The 22,615-nt window shown below is 40.1% G+C and overlaps 1 protein-coding gene across 1 annotated transcript; it reads right to left on the bottom strand.

Moving 5' to 3' along the window:
- Positions 1 to 4,351: 4,351 nt before the first annotated feature.
- LOC110695362 (RING-H2 finger protein ATL73-like) lies at positions 4,352 to 5,543 on the bottom strand. Its single transcript, XM_021872607.1, has one exon. The coding sequence runs from the start codon at positions 5,222 to 5,224 to the stop codon at positions 4,517 to 4,519; it is 708 nt and encodes a 235-aa protein (XP_021728299.1). The 5' UTR covers positions 5,225 to 5,543; the 3' UTR covers positions 4,352 to 4,516.
- Positions 5,544 to 22,615: the final 17,072 nt, after the last annotated feature.

Below are 22,615 nucleotides of genomic sequence, written 5' to 3'. Positions count from 1 at the left end.
TATAAGGATTAGGCTAATAAACTATTTCGATGCAGGTTCTTTGGCTTTCTTAAACTGTTAATTAAGTGTTAATTAAACAATTCTTGGTTTACTTATCAAGCCCATGATATGTTGAAACAATATATTCTCGTTAGTCTTCAACCTGTGAGAGTAATTAAGAGGCTAACTTATATCTCTTTAAGATATCGTCAAACTCTAATAAAAATTGATTTGTTGATTCTATCCAAACACAAGATCTATGTCAAACTTTGATCTAGCAAGTTTTGTGTACAACAAATGTATCCTACAAACAATAAGAGGATTAATCAATAAAAACCATCGATTTACAACATTAATTTTACGTAAAATGGGTGATTGAAACACACTCATATATCGTTCATGTTTTTTGCAATTCAATTCAAGTATATTCCCTCAAACGAGAATTAAATATAATATCTCAATCATCTTCATTTTCTCTATATATTCCGGATTATGGGTAGATTTGTTCGAAAATTGACAAGAAAATGTGTACTTTACACTTGTACACATGATTAATCTCCACTTTTTCATTAATTTACATACCCCCTTTAGTCTTTAAACTAGTCAAACCATAGGCGTATAATTCTAACATTTTGCCTTGCTTAGGAGCATGACATGTGTAGGAATCAACAAATTGGTTAACATCGAACCGTACACGTGTGTTAATCAAGATTAAGTGGGCATTATTCCCCAAAAGGAAAAGATAATTAAGAAGGTAAGTACAATCTTTCCTAAAAAAAAAATAGTATAATCAAATGGGCCCAACCAAACACGGAGATAGAATTTGACGGGTCAACCGAAAGACTGAAAATGGGTTAGATTTTATGGGTTGGGTGGGTGGCATGGTTCATGGATGGTGGCATGGTGATCAGCTGAATCATATGATAAGAATATTTATTTAGTGGTACTCTTATAATTATATTTACAATTTTGCGGGGTATAGCCGTCCAAACTCCAAACACATAGACCACATATAATTATCATACTATTATATGATTATTACATGAAAGTGGGGTGATAATTCGTAATTTATCAGCAAGTGTAGTCTTATCTCTAAGCGTGTTTCATTCTAAAAAAAGAATGCCTTATAAACCATTAAAAGTATGTTCATAGTTTAAAGAATATGCTTTGTGCTACTTATTGAAATACAAAACCACATTTGCTATAGATATGGAGTATATTAAACCGGTTTAGAGAAAATTGTTTTTAATTTTGAAGGTTAACTAAAAGATTATCGATCTTGATATAGTCACTACGTAATTGCTAGTTCTTAAAATAAAAGCTCTAATTGTGAAGTAGGATGATTGTGATGAATAAAGTTTTTTTTTTTTTTTTAAAAGTTATTTCGTGTTAATAATCTTTTCAAGTATAAGGCAATCGTCATCATCATTTTTAAACGCGTGAACAATAAGTCGCATGTGGAGTATTTAATACCTCAACGCCGGCTCAACCTTAGTTGTATCCAATCCAATTCAATGTCTACGTGCATGCTTGATCTAACATCTATGCCAATTTCTTTATTGCCGAAGCAATTAGTCAAAATGTTTAGTAACGTAGCCTAGTAGGGTATAGCCGGCCGTCTAAAATGTCTAATGCAAGAACTAGCACGCATTATGCTAGATCCTAGTACTTATAAAGCTTACAGTAAAATACATAAGTAAAACAGAATTTCCCTCTTCTCCAATAATCAGTGCCAACATAAAAAAAAAAAAAAATAAATAAATAAAAAAAAAAAAAAAAAAAAAGCATGATTAAATAGCAACGTACGCCCTAATGGTACTATGAGTCTTTGACTCGCCTGCAAAAAAATTTCTTAGACCTCATACCCCTTTTTAACATCGTTCGATCCATGCGTTACAGAAATATTCTATTCATAAATATTCATATCTAACTAATTCATTGTTCAGACCAATCTATCTAATTTAAATTGTATTAAGGTCAGATTTTTAATCTAAGTCATGATCATTTATCGACCAAATCGTTCATTATGACTAGTTAAGTTGGTTAGGGTGGAAATTTACAACCCAAAATCGTGGGATGCTCCGATGCCTAGGACAAAATACAATGGTTTTTTTAGTGTGGGAACTCACCTCAACACCTTGTCAAGCTATCATATGTGATAGATAGTGACCATATACTTTGATGGAGTTGACTTTTTTTGAATTATTTGAGGTTAAAGCAGAGTTATATGTGGAGAAAGTTTTGCAACTATATAGTGGTCATTACAAGCTTAAGTCAATGCATCTGATTGTGAGATTAGACTATTTGGTACAACAAGAATAGTGAGTTCATGAATTAAGTAGAGAAAGAAAGGTGAAAGGAAGATTCTTGCAATCTGTTCTCGATTTATACATGATTGAAATCACGAGAGAGAGAGAGAAAAAAAAAAAAAAAAAAAAAAAAAAAAAAAAAAAAAAAAAACATGGTGAGTCATAATTGTCCCTCAAACTATTTATAATTTATTTATTCATATTTAATATTATAAGTAAGTTACATGAAAAAATAAAATTAACTTATAAATTAAAGTCTATCTTTAAAGAGCGGTCGAGGCACAAATAAACGCGTCTGTGATAAATTTATCATATGTGCCATATATCTTGAAACAAATAATCATTGTCTTAAAATTAAACCGTACCACACTTGCATGTCATTCTTTTGTTGGTACGTGGAAATTAAAAATTTTGAGCATATGAACTTGATAAAATCAAGATTTTACAGAATCTGCTCTAATTTTTGTCGTAAAGTTAACCTTCTTAATCAAAATTTATGCTTGCAAGTAGGCTTAGATCTCAATCTAATTTAAACCAATCAAGTATGCCCCTCATTTTTCTTGGCTGATAAACAAAGAGATATGTACTTAATTAAACGAAAAAAGACAGCTTTTTGAGTCTAATTTATCATGAATATAAATAAGCTATATATTGTTATGTCCTTTTCAAAGAGTATATATAAAATAATTCATAGATTCTGAAAAGATATACACTGTACTATGTGTTACAGCAACCACCATTTAGTGGGGATCGATGTATGTGTTCTTTATATTATGCTTTCCTTTCAATTTTCACTTGTTATGATTATCAGATATTATGGACTCTGGCCTCATTATGTTATGCCATCCGTGTGGGATCCAGGCCAGTCCTAGGTGGCTTAACCTGTCTAAGGAGTGAGACACATCGAATGGCTCGGAGTTTCACCTTTTAATACAAGTGGGATGGTAAGTAAGTTCGGTTTTTGATTTAATTTCAAATGAATCCATATTAATGCAGAGTTATTATTAAGACTATGATAAGATTTAATAGGAAATTAACCTGAATATGTTTCCATTTTCACTTCATGGTCAACTAATATATAATCAACAAATTATATTGTACGTAATACTTCTTTATATTAAAATATATTTCGTATTATATTATCTATTACAAGGTAGTTGTACGTATTTGTGTATATGTAATGAATCGAAATTGGACCTCAACATAACTAGCTCTAAATTATGAGCCATGTTGGGAAATTGGTTGAAACTTATTATGTGTTCCATATTAAATTAGCTAATTGTACTATTGTGAATTTGGTGTTCAATTCTTAACTTAAACTATCCATATTTTATTAAATTAGCTAATTGTACTATTGTGAATTTGGTGTTCAATTTTTAACTTAAACTATCCATACTTTATTGTCAAAGGGTTTGATATAAATGTACTTTTAAGTTATCATATACAGAGTATTATGTACTTTTAAGTTATCATATACAGAGTATTCTATTCTATTAATACAAAAATTTAAATTTACACTTATAATCATTATCCCCTTTTAAGTATTTTTTTACTAGATGTAATTTACATGAGTTAGAATTAGTCTATATCTTTATTGCATTCTATGATTTCCATCCCCTTTCAATCTCCAAATGACCAACAAAATATTGTTCAAATCTTCAGATCATACATGTTTTGGTCATCGGCCCTGACCTCAGGCTAACTTAACAAGCATCCCTCCCGAAAGTCCCCAACCCATGCTCTTAACTCTCGGGAGATGCGAATATACAAGGAAGCATGACTTTTTGAGCCAATTATATTCACCTTTTTCTTACACCTAGCTACAACTAACTCGTCATTGATTTTGTCGTAAAAAAATGTCACAAATTTAACTACCTAGGGGCTCGACCCATTGACCTACATACGTACCTTAGGTTTCGTTATTTGCACATTACAATTTCATCAACTTATTAATCTAAGCTAAATGCTTCTTAGAATTATTTTGAGTACGGAGTATCAAATTACTGCATTACCAACTTTACAACAAGACATAATTCGAGACGGATGATTCAATAAATTGAATAAGAATTATAACACAGAAGAGATACCAAAAGAATATGGCAAATTGTTAATTCTTTGTATAATTTGGAAATCCAACAGAAAATGTACCTTGACCTATAATTTTGTACAATTACAAACCTAAGTTCCTAGTTAACGTTAGTTAATTGCTTATTGATTAAATTAAATTACTAATCTCTGACTAAACCTTCTCTTTCAAGTGGCACAATACTAATCACAACCACCTCACTAGGTGAAGATAATGATGACGACGACGATGATGTAGCTTGATGATTATGAGCATGATCACAATCAATGATCTTCTGACAAGTGTCAACCAATGATTGCCTACAAATAGGGCAAGAAGATTGAGAACCAAGCCATTTATCAATACACTTAACATGAAATCCATGATGGCATTTTGGTAAAATCCTTAGTTTTTCTCCTCCCTTAAAATCGGCCAAACATATCACACATTCGGTACCCAATCCTTGAACCTTCACATCTTTCGAATATTTCACCACTGGAAATGTCTTTAATGCCCTTTTGTCTAAACCACTACTAATAATCACTTTATTATCACGTAGACTTCTTTCTTGGGTGTTACGAGTAGTAATCATAATTAGGCACTTAAACATGCACCTAATTAAACAATTAATACATATCGAGAAGATTAGTAAACATAACAAGACTGAAAAGATCATGACAACATTAGCATCCATACTGCTTCCACCGTGCTTTGGTGGCACAGTCGTGTACGCTTGGTGTTCACTTGGTGGTGGTGGTGTCGCCGTTGTAGGTTGTACTCTATGATGGAAAAATGGGGAGTGTAGTAACATTCTTCTAGGATATTGATAAATAATGTTTGATGAAATGAGGGAAAAAGTTGAAGGTATCATTTTTATTTTTTTTTAGAGAGAGGAAATATGAAAGTTTTAAGCTAGCTTAAGAATTATGTTGTTGGGTGGAGAATACATGTAGTAGTGATGAAGATATAAAAATACTAGATTCTAACTTTATTTTATGGTGGATTATTTTTTCGTGGAATGTTTATTCTGTTATTGTGGCATTTTGGAGTGGATATGGTTGGTTGATCTTTATCTCCAACCTATATATAAAAACGACATAGAGACTAATGCACTAAAAATAGAGGCCTTGTTTTCATTCTTTTTATTTTTATTTTTTATAGAAAGTAAAAACCAAAAAAAAATAAAAATTGAGTGGTGAGATATAAATAAAATATTGTACGTGGTTGAAATTTTTAAATATATACTACTCGGCTATTATCAAAAGTTCAATTTTTGTGTTAGTGGTGAAATGAATTTGAAGATTTATATGACTACCTTGTCTCATTAGGGAGGACCGGTGGACTATTAGGAGAAATTATGGTGATAATTTAAGGAGAAAGAAAGGACAAATTTGACAACCTTTAAAGAAGCCAAATTTGGAGAAAATAACAAGACCAAGTGACTTTGAACGACACGAACTTAGTTCAGTTTTATTGGGTTTATTTAGTTTGGCTCAGATTATGATGATATAGCTCTACCTAAAAGATATCTGCTTTTTTAGAATTTTTTTTGTTTAACATTGCATACAAGCAAATAGATAAGTCCGGTTGAGATTGGTATCTATTTAATTAATAAGTAAATTTTATACTAGGATAGGTTGATTCCGATGGTTAATTTTGAATGAACTATTTCAGTCACTAGCTTTATTCTTATTGAGAATTTCCCTTGAATAGATATTGCTTGTAGAGAATAATAATTTGGGTTAGGTGGTTGTTCTACTCAATAACTTCTCACAACTTATATAAAGAAACTCCAGCAAATATAAGCTCGTGTTACAAATGAGAACATATATATAGTCACTAGTCTCAATATATGACAAATGGATGATAGATAGATGCTCACCCCTACATCATCGCTAAACTAATCTTAGTAGAATCCTTTAACTATTAGCATGTTCAAATGGAAGCATGAACTAATTCCATATCATGTTCAAAACTCTCAAAAATGAGTCACTAATACCAATAAAAAAAAATTAATATAGAAGAAATAATTCTAATTAGCTAGCACAAGATTATTGATCAGTGGGATTTGATTTGCAGCATTCCAAAGGATAATGAAATAAAAACTTACTCCATGTAAGATTTAACACAAGATCCATTAAATCTTGGGACTTTACTGTAATCTGATTAAGCAAAATTATAGTGGCTTACTAAATATGTGGTTTCTAATTAAAGCACCGTACCATTAAGTGTATAATTTATATATAACTAATCAACATACTAATCCTAATACTCCATATGTACTAAGCTTAAAAGGGATATTAACATAATGTATATAATTTTAGTACTTTAGTGAAAAGCCCTCCATGATTATTTTAAATTAATTAGTAACCTTTTGTAATTTGTATTTTAAAAATATGTGCGCCTTAAATAAAAGTTAAGATTTTATAAATAAATTGGAAAATTCCAAATCGACATGCATTTTAGTTGTCCTTTTCATGAAATTGATTAATTGTTATCATATACATACTTTCATTGTATATATAAATATCAATAATGGGAATATAATGTAAATATTATATTCCTTTAAAGTAGCTTTCAACACCCAAGTGGGAATGTTTCTTTTGTGGCATCTCTAATTAATTCAAGCCTTATCATCATACGTTCGTGTGAACCCTAAAATAAGAAGCAATTATTTGAAGAAAAATCAATTTTAAAAACAACTAATCAAGAAGAAAAGAGCAAAGAAAACAGAAGCAAGTGCACTAATCTTAATGCCCTAGTTTTCATTGATGATTTGAAACCACATAATATAATATACAAGTACAAATAGTCTACAATCATGTCTTTTAAATTCTTATTATAATTTTGGCGGCCTATCCTTCTAAGGAAGCTTACACTCCTTTTATTTTAAATTAGGATGTTTTAACATACAGAAAACACTTTCGACCTCTACTCAAAATGTTTGAAGTTCAGTGTGTTAGGGTCATCATTTTAACTTTTGAATAGGTTGTTTCTTGGGGAGGAACTTGTATGTATCACCCAAATGAGTACATAAAATCATCATAATTAAACAAAATTTTACTCATATAAGATAATTTTAATATTAACACACTAATTAATGTATTGAAATATGTTATATATACTCCCGAAACCTCATAATTGGTTTTAAAAATTATTAAGAAAATGGAAAAAAAAAAAAAAAAAAAAAAAAAAAAAAAAAAAAACCCTTTCTAATAGCTAGAAATAACATCACTGAAATTTTCCATAATTTGAAATTGTTTATTATGAAATGGGTTCTTATACATAAATAATAATATGCATAGTACTTAAAACGTAGTATTATTATTTTTTATTTTTCATTGAAGGAATACATACAATGCAAAGTAATATACATGCTAGATACGTAGCTTTTTATGATTGTTCAAATTGGGAAACATATATACTAGCACCGCTACTAAAAGTTCGACTCACTATTTGTGTGGTTAAAAGATTATAACTTTGATCACAATCTATGATTTATACAATGAAATAAATTTGCATGTGAGATCTTATTAATTAGATTCCCCTTATTATAAAATTTTCAAATATCAACTTTTTATGGCAAAATCTAACGAAAGCCCCGGGGGCGTAGGATAAGATATTTAAAAGTAGAAACATTAAATTAAATGAACACTAATTACACTGATATCGACGCGTGATTTTGTCATGCATTCCCAAATTAATACCACTTTAGAAAGTATTTTAAATGCTTACCTAATGCCCCGGGAGCGTTTGTTAGCAAAATCATTTCATTTATACATAACCAAAGATCATGGTCAAAAATATTCGTTGAAAACTGTACAATTATAAAGTGAGTCAAACTTTTAGAAATGGAAGAAGTATAGATATTATCTATAATGTTTCGGTTGAAAACAATGGGACCTTGCCGAAGGTCCACTGAAATGGAGAAGACTGGATTCGGTCCAAGTTGTGTTGGGCCGAAGGTTTCCTGCACAGTGAACACACGTAAACTAGCCTCGGGGGTGTTTCCGAGGAAGGCCCCTCCGATGCTAAAGTCAGTACAATGTGTAAAAGGAAGACACTATGCAAGAGAGTTTGTAGCTTGAGGCTTTTGTGGAATATTTCTGAATGCAAGAGTGAGCATATGAATTGGAATATGAATGTGAATGTATATCCTTTTGAATGTGTCAATATGATGGCTTTTATACCTCATCATACATGGAGAGATTGGGCTTTAGCCCAATTGGCTTACTTTGTGGGCTGACCTTTGACTTTTGAGCAATTGGAGAGTTGAACCTTGACCTTGGGCTTTTAATTGGATCATTTAGTGCCTAGGCCCAATTTTGACTAAATTGGACCCAAACAACTTGCCCCCCAGACCCGATTTGGAAGGATGACGGGTCGGGTTTGATTTAATTCAGAAAAGGAGGGAAGTAAATGATTTAATTGATCCAAAAATTTGAATTTAAACCGTAATTAATGAGATAACAACGGTTAATGATTTGCGGAAGTTGGACGGATAATGGGCAGTTTAATCACAAGACATGTGTTTAATGGTTACTTAGTGGGTATTTAAGAGAAATTAAAGCACAGACTCTTCGTATCCCGTACTTGGAGATATAAACAGAGGCGCGTCATTCTCCTCACTTATTCACCAACACAAACCCAGATTTCTTCGAGAGAGAAACCAAGAACCCGCATCAAAACTTCGCAAATTCCCCGAGCATTGAGCTTAGAAACTGAGACTTGCCACTACGAACTCGTAAATCGACAACTTTCGCTTCAGATTAAGGTAAATTCCTTTGATTTCAGTTTATTTTTCTTCGAATTCGAACTCCTTCCCCTTTTCTTTCGACTTTTCTCTTCGAAATAATCCATGGCAAGAGGAGTTAGAGGTAGAGCCCGTGCTCCAAGAAGAGCAAGGCCGATTCCCGATCCTAGGAACAGGATTGGGACCTGGAATGGTCGAAGGCCGGAGTCTGACCCTGCTGATGGGATTAGGGCGACTCCCCTTTCCTCGGCTCCTCCTCAAAGAACGGATGAGCCGAGTGCTTCTGGACGGGATGATGAAATTCCCGCTGTCCTTTGGGATATCCTCCCTGGGTTTTCAGAGTGGGAGAATGCCGAAGTCGCTTCGGCCATGATAAAGAACCGCCCCTACTCATGATGGGTAGAGAACGCCGATCAATATCGATTTGCCGAGCAAATTGAGTTGCACTACGGCATTTTTGAAGCTGATGGATATTGGTGCCGAATGCCCTCAGCATCCGATAGAATCCATCGTCCACCCCCGGGGTATGTGGGGGTGTACACGAGACAGCTTCAGTATGGGCTGAGGTTCCCTTTGGACGTTTTCGTCCGAGACTTGCTGATCCATTACAACATTTCCCTATGTCAGCTAACCCCCACCAGCATCCGAAGGGTGATGACATACTTATGGGTCTGCAAGTTCTTCAAATATGTGCCGAACCTGCACTTCTTCAGAAAGCTCCATCGGCTAGTGCCAAATATTCAAAGTGGGAACGGAAGCCATGGTTCTGGGTGGTATCGGATTGAGTCCCGGCCCCAATACTTGACCATGTGGCCAAATGACTCTTCAGACAAGGACTGGAGAGGTCAATGGATTTGGGTTAGGGCACCCACAGATCCGGGCCACCCTTGCGTCTTCAGCGCTCCCCGGTACTTAGCTAAGCCTGATCCCGAAATGGGAAGTCTAGGTCCCCCCGCAGATAACGGGGCGGATCCGAACCTGGATCAGCAACATATCTTCGGCAAGCTGCCGAACCCGGGGGGAGTGGTCGAATGCAGCATATCCCGGAGACTTGGCTCCCCGATACGCATTACGTTTTCCAAGAGAATATGCTAGCAGCTGTTGGCCTCAGCCGAAAGTTTAAGGATGGTAAGCTTCTTCGGCTGGGGCCGAGGCTTTTAACTACCTCTTTTTCTTCTCTCGCTTTGCTTTTTTATGCTGTGCCAACATATCTGAGCTAAACTTTTTCCCTTTCCCTTTTTTCAGAGCGGGACGAGACCAACGTTGGTATTAACTACGCTCGTCTTGGTGTTAACCGAGAGCGAGTTGTAACTGAACGGGCCCCGTCTATCACTGAGCCGAGGCATAGGGAAGTTCATCTGGATTCTTCCCACTTCCAAATTGAGGCTGTTGCTCTGTATCAGAGGCAGAAGCCTTGGTGGAAGAAGAGAGACCCTTGGTTTCAGCTGCTGAACGAAGAAGCTGAAGCTGCCCGCACAGCCGAAGAGGTTGCACGGGTACTTGAGGCTTGCGAAGGAGGAGAAGGGTCCTCCAGAGCTGCTGAGGCCGAAGCTGCAGCTAGAGCAGCTGAAGAAGACGAGGCTTTGCTGAAAACCTCGGTGAGCTTCAGACAACTTTTTTTTTTTTTTTTTTTTTCTTTTCATTTTTCATTTTTTTTTTTTTTTTTTTTTTTAATTACTCACACTTTTCTTCCCCCCTGTCTGTTACAGTCTGAAGAGAGTAACAGACACAGAGAAGGCAAAGCTCCTGTTCGTCCCGAAGATCAAATACAAGAGTCTTCAGACTCAGATATGGACGAGCAGCCCCTTCTGAAAAGGCGCCGAAGGATGGCCATCATCGGCCCTCATGACTTTCAGCAGAGGCCGATGACCATCGGCGTCGCAATAAGGGAACCTGAGTAAGGCAATGGATCGCCGAGGGTTCCCCAGCCAACACCCCAATCTCCTCAAAAGACCCCTCCGCCACCTCCTGAGATGGAGGTGGATCAGAGAACTCCCGAACCTAAGGGAGGGGTCCAAGAAGAAATCAAGAAGAGTGCTGCTGAGCACGAAAATAAAGATGCCGTGATGTCCAGTGCTGAGGGCTTCACGGCAGATATCGCAAGAGAGGTTGAGGCTTTCGTCCTCACCCCTGAAGAAGAGGAGGTCATAGTAATTGACTCCTCTGAGAAGGACGATGCTGAGACAACCAAAGCTAATCAAGCTCCATCGTCGTCCTTCCCTTCTTTCCAGACTCTGCATTCTGGAGAAATGGGTTTCTCGGCCCCCCGAATTCCAATCCCAGATCACATCTGGGACCTCATATGGGGTCAAAACCGAGAAGGAGCTGCAGCCTACTTCGGCAATTTTGATGGCATGTCCGAAGTAGACAGGGCAAGGATCTGGTCGCTGAAGGCCACTGCTGGGATGGGCGAATCCAGCAGATCAGTTCCTGACCCAGCCAGGTCTAACCAACTGCTGATGATGCAGGTAATTTTCCTTCATTTCCTCCGAAATTCAGCTCTTCATATATATATATATATTTTTTTTTATTTATATATTTTTATATATTTTTTTTTTCCTGTTTTCAGTTCGTGCACAATCAGACTCTCACTGTAGAGCTGATTGATACCCTACAAGATAGGGTAGACGCTGCTGTGCACGAAAAGAAGGTGGCTGAAGAGGAAGTTAAGCTTGCTAAGCTGAAGCAAGCAGCAGCTGAAGAGAAGCAGCAGGAGGTTGAGGAGTACGGTAAAAAAGCTGCCGAAGCCCTGAAAACCTTCTGCGATGCTATGGAGAAGGAGGTTTTTCCCCCACTGATGGAAGGGGAAAAATTCCTCCAGGAGCATATGGGAGTGGACGTCTCCAAATTCAAGGCTGCCATTGAGAGCCGAATTCAAGAAGGAACTGCTGCACAAGCTGAAGTGCAGCAGCGTCTAGAGGCTCTTGAAACCAGCCGAATGGCTGCTGAAGAGTTGCTCCTGGCCAAAGACGTCCAACTCTCAGAGGCTGCTGCTGCTGCTGAAGCCCAAAGAGCTAAATTCCAAGAGGCTGAGGATCAATTGCTGATCCAGAAAGTTGAAGTGGCCCAGGCTCAGACAAAGGCTTTTCAAATTCAGCAAGAGCTGAATGAGCTGAAGGGTTCCTCCTCCAAAGTCGCTGATGAGCTGAAGAAATCCAAGGAAGACTTGGAGGAGACCCAGAAGAAGCTGGCTGATGCTGAGGCTTTACTCAAAGTCCGTGTTTACACCCAAGAGGAATATGAGATGGGTTTCAGAAACGGATTCCGAGTATGCCGAAGAGTCTGCCTTCATGCTGAGCCGAAACTGGACTGGTCTAAATGTGCTGAGTGGGTCCAGAATCCCGAAGACCCTCACATGAAGTATGCAACTCCAGCTGAAGCTGAAATTCTTAAGGCTGAGGAAGCCGAAGAGGAAGCTGAAAGACTGGAGTTGGAAGCTGAGCAGAGGGAAAGGGAGGCTCGGCAAAGTGCAAAGCCCGCTTCTTCTGCTGCTGGGGCTGAGGCCACCATGGGGCTCAACGCTGATCAGTCTGATCCTCCGGCTGAAGCATAGGAACTCGGGCAGTCGTCTTCAGAATCTTGCGGTTCATCATGCGCTTAACTTTAGACTTGCCGCTTTCTGAGTTTTTTGCCTTGTTTTTTGCTTCAGCTTGCCTTGTCGTACATCAGTTTTATTTTTTTGCTTATGTACGTATTTCGGCAGCTGTTATTTTCCGCTTGTGGGCGGCTGCCGATACTGAATTATTGAACTTGTAGCTCAATTTTTGAGAAATATTAATCTAATGCTCTTTTCTTCAGTTGCTTTACTTTTGAATGCTTTACTGTTTCTTTTCTTCAACTCTGCCGAACATAGTTGCACTGAGTGCTTCTTGCCCCCACAGAAATTGAAGTATGACTTCAGTTAAATAAGCAATTTCTGAACTTCTTCAAAATGGGTATCCGAAACACAGGGCCAACTGAAGGCAATGCTTCTGGGATACAAGTCTTACTGAAGATTGACTGTCTGAAAGTTGGATATCCGAAACACAGGGCCAACTGAAGGCAATGCTTGGGATATTAGCTTTCTGGGACTAACCTCTTTAGAACAAGTCTTACTGAAGTTTGACTTCAGCTGAAAGACCAGCGTTCTTAAAGAAGACGCATATCCGAAACACAGGGCCAACTTAAGGCAATGTTTCGGATAATGGTTCTCTGGGATACAAGGCTCAGTTAAGGCAATATCCCAGAATTGTCCATGGACTCATGTCTTTGGAGAACAGGTCTTACTGATGTTTGATTTCAGCTGAAAGACCAGTGTTCTTTAAAAAGACTGAGTTTTATAAGCCATCTGAAACCCAGTTACCCGAAGGCGAAGGTTTCAGACGAGGCTGATTTAAAAAGGCTGTTATCCTTGATTTTCTGTCTATCTTTGAAAAATGGATACCCGAAACACAGGGCCAACTTAAGGCAATGTTTCGGATAATGGCTCTCTGGGATACAAGGCTCAGTTAAGGCAATATCCCAGAATTGTCCATGGACTCATGTCTTTGGAGAACAAGTCTTACTGAAGTTTGACTTCAGCTGAAAGACCAGTGTTCTTTAAAAAGACGAGTTTTGTCAGCAATCTGAAACCCAGTTACCCGAAGGCGAAGGCTTCAGACGAGGCTGAATAAAAAACCCTTAAAGAGTAGATAGAACAAAGAAAATTTTGAAAGGATAAAAAGTTGTAAATATTTATATAAATGGCGGCTCCAAGGCCTTTCATTAGTTCAAAATGTACTTACAAAGATTGTTCTGCCCCGAAGGGTTTACACATGATATTTTTTCAGTACATCAGCATTCCAGTGATTTTTCAACTCAGTTCCATCCAACTGCCGAAGTCGGTATGTCCCTGGCTGAAGCTCATCATAAATTTCATAAGGTCCCTCCCATGTAGCTGAGAGCTTCCCATGGATTCGGCCTTTCTGAACTGCAGCAGCATTCCGAAGGACAAGATCTCCAATTTTGAGAGGCCTTGCATGGACCCTTCGGTTATAAAATTTGCTGACTCTCTGCTTATAGGCCGCCATTTTATCTCGAGCTGAGTCTCTTACTTCGTCGAGGAAATCGAGAGATTCCCTCATCAGTCGCTCATTCTCAGTCGAGAAATGGTGCACTCGAAGGCTCTCTGAGCCAATTTCCACTGGAAGGACGGCTTCGGCACCATACACCAGTTCAAAAGGTGAGTGGCCCGTTGCCTCTTTTTCAGTTGTCCGAAGGGACCAAAGGGTTCCAGGGAGCTCCTCTAGCCATTTGGACTTTTGATCTTCCACCCTCTTCTTGAGGGCATTTAAGATCTGTTTATTTGCTGCTTCGGCTTGTCCGTTACTTTGCGGGTGGCATACTGCTGAGTATGCCAGTTTGATGCCGAACTGATCTGTATATCGCTTCAGCGGTAAGTTATCAAATTGCCTCCCATGATCGAAGACAAATACTCTCGGGATGCCAAAGCGAGTGATGATATTCTGCCAGATAAATTTTCTGACAGTTTGCTCTGTAATGTTCGAGGCTGCTTCGGCCTCGATCCATTTACTGAAGTAGTCGACACCAACTATCAGCCATTTTTTCTGGTACACAGCCTCTGGAAATGGTCCCAGTATATCCAGTCCCCATTGGGCAAACGGGAGTGGATTAAGGATCGGCTGAAGATCCTTTGCTGGCTGATGGATAACTGGAGCATATTTTTGACATTTTTCGCATTTCCGAACCAGCTCCTTAGCATCTGCGATCATGGTGGGCCAGTAATATCCAGCCCTCAATGCCTTGTGGGCTAAGGTTCTTCCCCCAATGTGGTTCCCACAGATGCCGAGGTGAATCTCCCGCAGGATATAATCTGCATCTGTTGGTCCCACGCATTTCAGCAATGGGGCTGAGAAGGATTTTTTCAGAAGTTCCCCCCTGAAGACAATGAACCTAGAGCTGGTTCTCTTCATTTTGGAGGCCAAAGCTTTGTCCTCAGGAGTTTCTCCCCGAAGCTTAAAAGCTAAAATGGGTTCCATCCAACTAGGCTCTGGGTCGGCGCAGCACACTTCAGGTGCTTCGTCGACACTTCTTACTCGACGCACTTCTACATATACAGACCTGTTCAGCTCGGTAAAAGATGAACTAGCAAGTTTGGAGAGTGCATCGGCCTGAGTATTCTGACCCCTTGGGATCAGCTGAACCTCAAAAGTTTTCAGCTCTGCAATGACTGATTTGATCTTGGCAAGATAAGCTATCATGGAGGGCTCTTTGGCCTCATAGCTGCCACTGATCTGATATGCAACTAGCTGAGAGTCTGTTTTTAAGCAGACATGATCGGCTTCCAAGGAGATGCATAATTGTAGGCCGGCGATTGCTGCCTCATATTCGGCTTCATTGTTCGAGGCCTTAAAAGAAAATTTTAGTGCATACTCGAAGGATTTGCCTTCGGGAGAAGTTATCACTACTCCTGCCCCCGAACCGTTTTCGGTGGAAGACCCATCCGTAAACACGGTCCAGACTTTCTTTTCACTGTCCAGCACTTCTTGGTATGAGCATTCGGCCAAGAAATCCGCCAGGGCTTGAGCCTTAATGGCAGCCCTCGGACGGTAGCTGATGCTGAATTCGGTGAGCTCAAAAGCCCACTTGGCTAGCCTACCGGATTTTTCAACCTTGCCAAGAACTTTTTCCAACGGCTGATCAGTTAAGACCACTATCTGATGGCAATCAAAATAGGGCCTCAGCTTCCGAGCAGCTACCACTACCGCGAAAGCAACTTTCTCGAGTAGAGGATAGCGGGTCTCGACATCCGTCAGTGTATGACTGACGAAATAAATCGGTTGCTGACTCTTACTCTCTTCCCTCAGCAATACTGCGCTGATGGTGGCTGGGCTAACGGCCACATATAGGTATAGAGTTTCTCCTTCAATTGGCTAGCCAGCGTTGGGAGTTGAGCCAGATGCTCCCGAAGCTGTTGAAAGGCGTCTTTTTGCTCTTCCTCCCAAACAAGCTCTTTTGTTTTCGGGAGTTTCAGGGCTTTGAAGAAGGGTAACCCCTTATCCGAAGCCCTGGAAATGAACCTCGAAAGGGCTGCCATTCTTCCGGTGAGCCGCTGAACATCCCGCTTCGTTTTCGGCTCAGGAAGGTCGAGCGCCGCTTTGACTTTAGAGGGATTGGCATCAATCCCCCTTTTGCTGACCATGAAACCCAGGAATTTCCCTGACTTCACGCCGAAGACACACTTCTTCGGATTCAGCTTCATTTGATGCTTTCTCAAGGTGGCGAAAGTTTCAGCCAGGTCCTTTACATGGTCCTCTAGTTTTTTGCTTTTGACGATTGAATCGTCAACATAGACTTCCATGTTTCGGCCCTTTTGATCGGCAAAAACTTGATCCACCAGCCTTTGATAGGTTGCCCCCGCATTTTTCAATCCGAAGGGCATCATTTTGTAATTATACACCCCAGCGTTCGTGACGAATGCTGTCTTGGCTCGATCGTCGGGGTGCATAAAGATCTGATGATACCCCGAGAATGCGTCCATGAAACTAAGCAAGGCATGGCCACTTGTCGAATCGACTAGCTGATCGATTCTTGGCAAGGGATAGAAATCCTTTGGACAAGCCTTATTTAGGTCCGTGAAATCAACGCACATCCTCCAGGTACCATTGGGCTTCTGAACCATCACCACATTTGCCAGCCATTCCGGATATTGGCAAGGTTCAATGAACCCTGCCTCCAATAATTTTTTGACTTCGGCTGCGATGTCTCGGTTCTTATTGGCGGAGTAATTCCGCTTCTTTTGCTTAACTGGTCGACACGCTGGGTCAACATTAAGCTTATGGGAGATGAGGTCTGAACTTATCCCGGGCATATCAGCTGCCGAGAAAGCAAACACATCTCTGTTATCCCGAAGGAGCTGAATAAGTTCACAACGGGTGTTAGGATCAAGGTCCATCCCGATTGTTACACATTTCTCAGCATCTCCTTCGGCCAACTCAACTGTTTCAGTCTGTTGATCCATGTCCATTGCCGATGGACTGGACTCTTCAGAATCTGGTCTGCTGCCAATGTCAGCAGGTGTCCCAGTCTTTGTGTTCTTCGGCTGGCTCTCTGAGTCTTGCGGCTCAGCTGAAGAGTCAACCTTCTCCCTTTCGGGACCTTTTTCTCTGGGCACGGATCCTTGGGCCGAAGCACTTAGGCCTTTCGGCTTTTTTGTGCTTGGCTCTCTTTCTTTTTCTTTCTCCTCCTCATCCCTGTCGTCATCTGGGCGACTACTGGATGGCTTGAGGTAGTTGCACCTTCGGGCGTCTTTTTGGTTGCCCTGTATCCTTTCGGGGAAGCCGGCGTCTGAGACGTAAATCATCAGCTGATGATAAGTTGAGACGACCCCTTGGATCTCGTGAATTATGGGTCTCCCCAAAATCACGTTGTACACTGAAGGAGCGTCGATGACCAAAAACTCAATCATGACGTTCCGGGCTGCCTCATCGCAACCGATGGTGACAGGAAGTGTCACCTTCCCATCTGGATAAGTTGAAGCCCCATTGAACCCGGATACCGGATAGGGTACCGGCGTAAGGTGCTTGGGCTTCAGCTTAATTTGGTTGTAGGCCTTTCGGAACAGAATGTTTGCTCCGCTGCCACCGTCAACAAGGACCTTACTGACGTCGTGGTTGGCCACCGTGGCGATGATCACCAACGGATCCTCGTGAGGGAACGTAATCCCCCGGCAGTCGGCGGCTGTGAACGTCATGTTCGGCACCGGCGACTGGGGAGATTGAATGTCAGCGTTGTTCACCTGGTGAGTCAAAGCTCTAAGGTGACGCTTGTGCTCCCTCCGAGAGTATATTCCTCCCGAGATAACATTGATCGGAGGGAATTTCCCCTCCGGTTTTTTACTGTTTTTCCGGGGGAAATCAAGGTCCTGCCGAGGGTCCTTTGCTAGCCTCTCGGATTCTTTTTTCTCGCGGTGATCCGCGATGTATTTTTTCAAGTATCCCTTCCGGACCATGTCCTCTATCTGGTCCTTCAGCTGGATACACTCTTCAGTGTTGTGGCCCGAAGACTCGTGGAACTCACACCACTGATTTTTATTTTTTCGCTGATACCACTCTGGGAGTGGTCTCGGCTTTCGGTAACTCTGCTCCTCCTTCGTCACACTGTAAATTTTGGCGCGTGGAAGAGAGAGCGGAGTGTAGGACTCATATCTGCCTGTGTATGTGGCAAACCTGTCCTTCTTTAGGTCGTTGGCCGGAGATGGCTCCGGAGCCTTTGATTTTCCCTTTGCCTTATGGCCTTGGCCTTCAGACAAAGGTATTTGCCTCTGTTTCCCTCCCCCGGATTGAGGTTGGGTTTTTGCTTTATTCCATTCTTCGGCTCGGATGAACTTATCCGAAGCGCTAAGAGCTTCCTCCAAGGTCTGCGGGGTATGCATGACCATGAAGTCTAGGAATTTTCCTGGCTGAAGGCCATTCTGCATTGCAAAAACAGCTAGCCCCTGGTCCAGCTGAGAGACGCTTGATGACTCGTTACTGAAACGGGTCAGGTAGTCTCGGAGGCTTTCGGTTTCCCCCTGTTGCAGACCCATGAGCTCTGCGGTAGTCTTCTCTCGGCGGTTTGCCGTGGAAAACTTGCTCCTGAACTTGGAGGACAGATCATCCCAACCTGTTATGGAGCCTTGCCTTACTCCCTTGGAGATCCACGCTTGCGCGACCCCCTTGAGAGTGGTTGGGAAATATTTGCACCAAGTCGCCTCGGATCTGGGGCAAAGATGCATATGAGTCTCATACGAGGCCACGTGGTCCTTCGGATCCGTGGTCCCGTCATATGTGATATGCGACGGTATTTTAACCGTGGGTACGCGCTCCTCCAGTATCCATTGCTCAAATGGTGAACTAGCGGGTAGCATAATGGCCTTGCCCTTGTTCCTGGCCGAAGGGACCGCGCTCCGCCCTCTTAGAGAGGTAGGAGTGGTTTTCGTCCCTGGCTGGGAAGTCTGGGCCTCGGCTGCAGGGAACGAGAGGCGACTACGCACGCTCGGTTCCTGGCCGCCGAGTCGGTCAAGGACGCTTCTGCGAGCAGTCTCGGGTTCCCGGCGAGTAGATTCTGGCCGAGAAGCTGAGCTGCTGCTCTTATGCGCTGCTGGTCTTGAGGATGAGGATCCTTTAAATAATTGAGAGTTCTTTTTCCTCTGTTTTTCATTTTTCCAAGAATCCTCCTCCCACTCTTCCAGTTCCCGGAAGGAAGGAAGCTTCCCACCGTCATGGTCTAACTTCCTCCGCTGATGCCGGGTATGCGGAGGAGTTTGATCACGAGGCGGTGGCATATTCTGTGCCCTCATTGCCTCCATGAGTACTGCCAGCGCTCTTGCCACCTCTTCCGAACTGGGCCCCGTCAAAGGGGTCCCCGGCCGAGTGTGGTAATGAGGCCGTGCAGCCGATGGTTGGCTTTGGGACACTGAATATGTCCTATGATCAGACTGACCCCTGCTAGACCGAGAGTGGTCCGGCCTATATTGAGAGTCATGCATTATAGGAGATAGGGAATCCTCCTTGTGTGATCCTCCCCCCGAGCCGGCACCCTTGGGAGAGTTCCGGTCCGGCGAGGGCGATGGTGTAGGGGTTTTAGGCTTTTCGCCCGCTCCTTGACGGAGGCTTTTGCTCTTGCGGTTCTTAGCCATGGCTGCTAAGATAATTGCAAGATGATCTTGGTTAGGAATTTGGCTTAAAGATTTTTGAAAGTCTTCCCCACAGACGGCGCCAAATTGTTTCGGTTGAAAACAATGGGACCTTGCCGAAGGTCCACTGAAATGGAGAAGACTGGATTCGATCCAAGTTGTGTTGGGCCGAAGGTTTCCTGCACAGTGAACACACGTAAACTAGCCTCGGGGGTGTTTCCGAGGAAGGCCCCTCCGATGCTAAAGTCAGTACAATGTGTAAAAGGAAGACACTATGCAAGAGAGTTTGTAGCTTGAGGCTTTTGTGGAATATTTCTGAATGCAAGAGTGAGCATATGAATTGGAATATGAATGTGAATGTATATCCTTTTGAATGTGTCAATATGATGGCTTTTATACCTCATCATACATGGAGAGATTGGGCTTTAGCCCAATTGGCTTACTTTGTGGGCTGACCTTTGACTTTTGAGCAATTGGAGAGTTGAACCTTGACCTTGGGCTTTTAATTGGATCATTTAGTGCCTAGGCCCAATTTTGACTAAATTGGACCCAAACATATAATATATGTTATTTCTATAATTCTAGCTGTAAATTCATTAACAAAAACTCGCTGAAGGATTGTGTTTTCGTCTTGTGCAAAGTGCTTATGCTCCTGTATAAAGAGCTGCTTAATTTTAATATAAGTACAATTAATAGAAGTATTAGTATAAAGACGACTTTATGATCTTCCACATTCACATTGATAAATATCTTCAAGACTTCAACAAACAACGGCTACTTAGTCAAGTAGTCAACTTAATACCGACTCAGTTAAGCCTAAAGTAAGTATGGCCAATGTAACTTGCACACACTTGTGATATGTGATTATGTGAACTATGACTTGTCCGGTTGTCCCATGTCTAATATCTTTGGAATATAGACACTAAATTAGGCTCGTTGCACAAACTAACACTTGTATGTATGTAATATGCTCATGCACTATTTTGGTATATAATTTATAAACAAAGACTTGTCCAATGTCCAATACATATCAGATGTAGACGCGTTATAATTTTTTTTGTGTATAAAAAAAAAGCTGTAAGAATAACGATGTAAACCAGATTCGCTTCCAGATTTTGAGTATCACTCCCAAAACTCTAATTAATTATAAACTATGTAGTATGGAGTATTTATGTACATGCAAGTGTACCATTAATTAATTAAGTGTACTATTTCAATATTCTTGCTAGTCATTTTACATCATAAAGTAACTTTCATCTAAAAAGTAATGTATTTAACATTAAATACTTTTACTTAAATATCTAATTCATTCGTCAATTGGCACTCCCTATGTTATTTTTAAGAGCAATAATTTGACCGGTAGGTGTGCCTATACGCAAATATGACCATAAATATCTTTAATTTTCCATAAGTTAAATTATAAATTGTTGATAGTGTGAAAATATACATTATAACTAATCCAACAACCTATTACATGGTTATATTTATTATTTATTTATACATTAGTTCAAACTTTTGTCAAAGGCTCAAAGCTACTTAATGAATAGTGCATTAGTACACCAAACACAAATTTTACACTAATAAAAACAGAGTAAAAACAGAGGGTATAATAAAAACAACCAACAATTAATAAATCGGTTATTTCACCAAATGTCACTGAGCAATTTAATAATTCACCAAATGCCATCGGGGTTTTCAAAATTCACCAAATGCCACTGACAAACAGTATAATGTCATGTCATGCCATTAATGAGGTCTGCCCGTTAGTTCTCCGTTACTGGAATTCTTAATTCACCAAATTCCACTGACTAATTTAAAATTTTCATGAAGTGCCATTACATATGTAAATTATTACACAATATACCTTTAAACTAATGAGTTATAACGGCTAATTAGTTTCTCCATTTTTTGAATTTTTTTTGAGTAAACTAGCCGTTACACCCAATTTCTTGTATAAATGTGAGACTTAGAACACACATAGCAGCCCCCTATTTGCATAATCATGAATTTGATATCAAACACATCCTCCTCAATACATGAGTATGCATATGTAAGAGTTCCAAACAAATTTTGCAATTGTGGTAGAAATATGCAATTAGAAGCTCGGAGTCAACATTTAATCCACAAAGGCTTTATTACAAGTGTGATTCATGTAATAGCTTCAAATTGTGCAAAGTTTTCAAGCCGGAAGAAGGTCAAAGTAGGGGAAGCTGTTATGATCGGGACATAGCAATTTGCATGACGAATTGAAACAATTGAAGAAGAAAGTGAAGCAGCAGCAAAAAGTTCTCAATTATGTTATGAAATTAGGTGTAGTGATGTGTGTAATAGTTGTTATTGTAATGATGAATTGAACTATATTGTAATTGCAATGAAATTGAATAAAGTGGTAAATTTAACATTCATTTTAGCTTAATTCTTCCTGTTTCAATCATGTGCACCAAAAATTTGGTTTCCTGTTCACATCACATCCCCAAAAAATTATAGAGAACATGTCCAAAAAAAACCACAATAACACAGCACACAGTTGACTATTAATGTTCAAAAACTAGATTCCATAACAGTTTTGTTGTGCATTCAAAAGGAGAAGGGTTTGGTGTTCATGCAGCTTTCTTTGCTTTCTTCTTGGTGTTTGAAGAGCTTGCTTTAGTTGCTGCATTCTTTTTCTTTGCTGCACATGTCAACATGTTGTGGCCCAACTCATTGCATAAGCTGCACTTAACTGTGTTATGCCTCTTCCCTTTCCTTGCTTCATTTGGCCCTCTTTTTCTCTACTTCTTTGGTCTACCTGTAGATCTTTTCACTGGTGGTGGAAGTATGCAATGTCAGGGAGGTTGAATGATGGCCATTGACTT

This window comes from Chenopodium quinoa, unplaced genomic scaffold (genome assembly GCF_001683475.1).
Source record: "Chenopodium quinoa cultivar QQ74 unplaced genomic scaffold, ASM168347v1, whole genome shotgun sequence".
Taxonomy (NCBI): domain Eukaryota; kingdom Viridiplantae; phylum Streptophyta; class Magnoliopsida; order Caryophyllales; family Amaranthaceae; genus Chenopodium; species Chenopodium quinoa.
Note: the sequence above shows the minus strand (reverse complement) of the source record. Positions and strands in the feature narration are given on the sequence as shown.

Coding starts and splice junctions, on each gene's coding strand:
- LOC110695362 (XM_021872607.1), bottom strand. CDS start 5,224: ATGATACCTTCAACTTTTTCCCTCATTTCATCAAACATTATTTATCAA.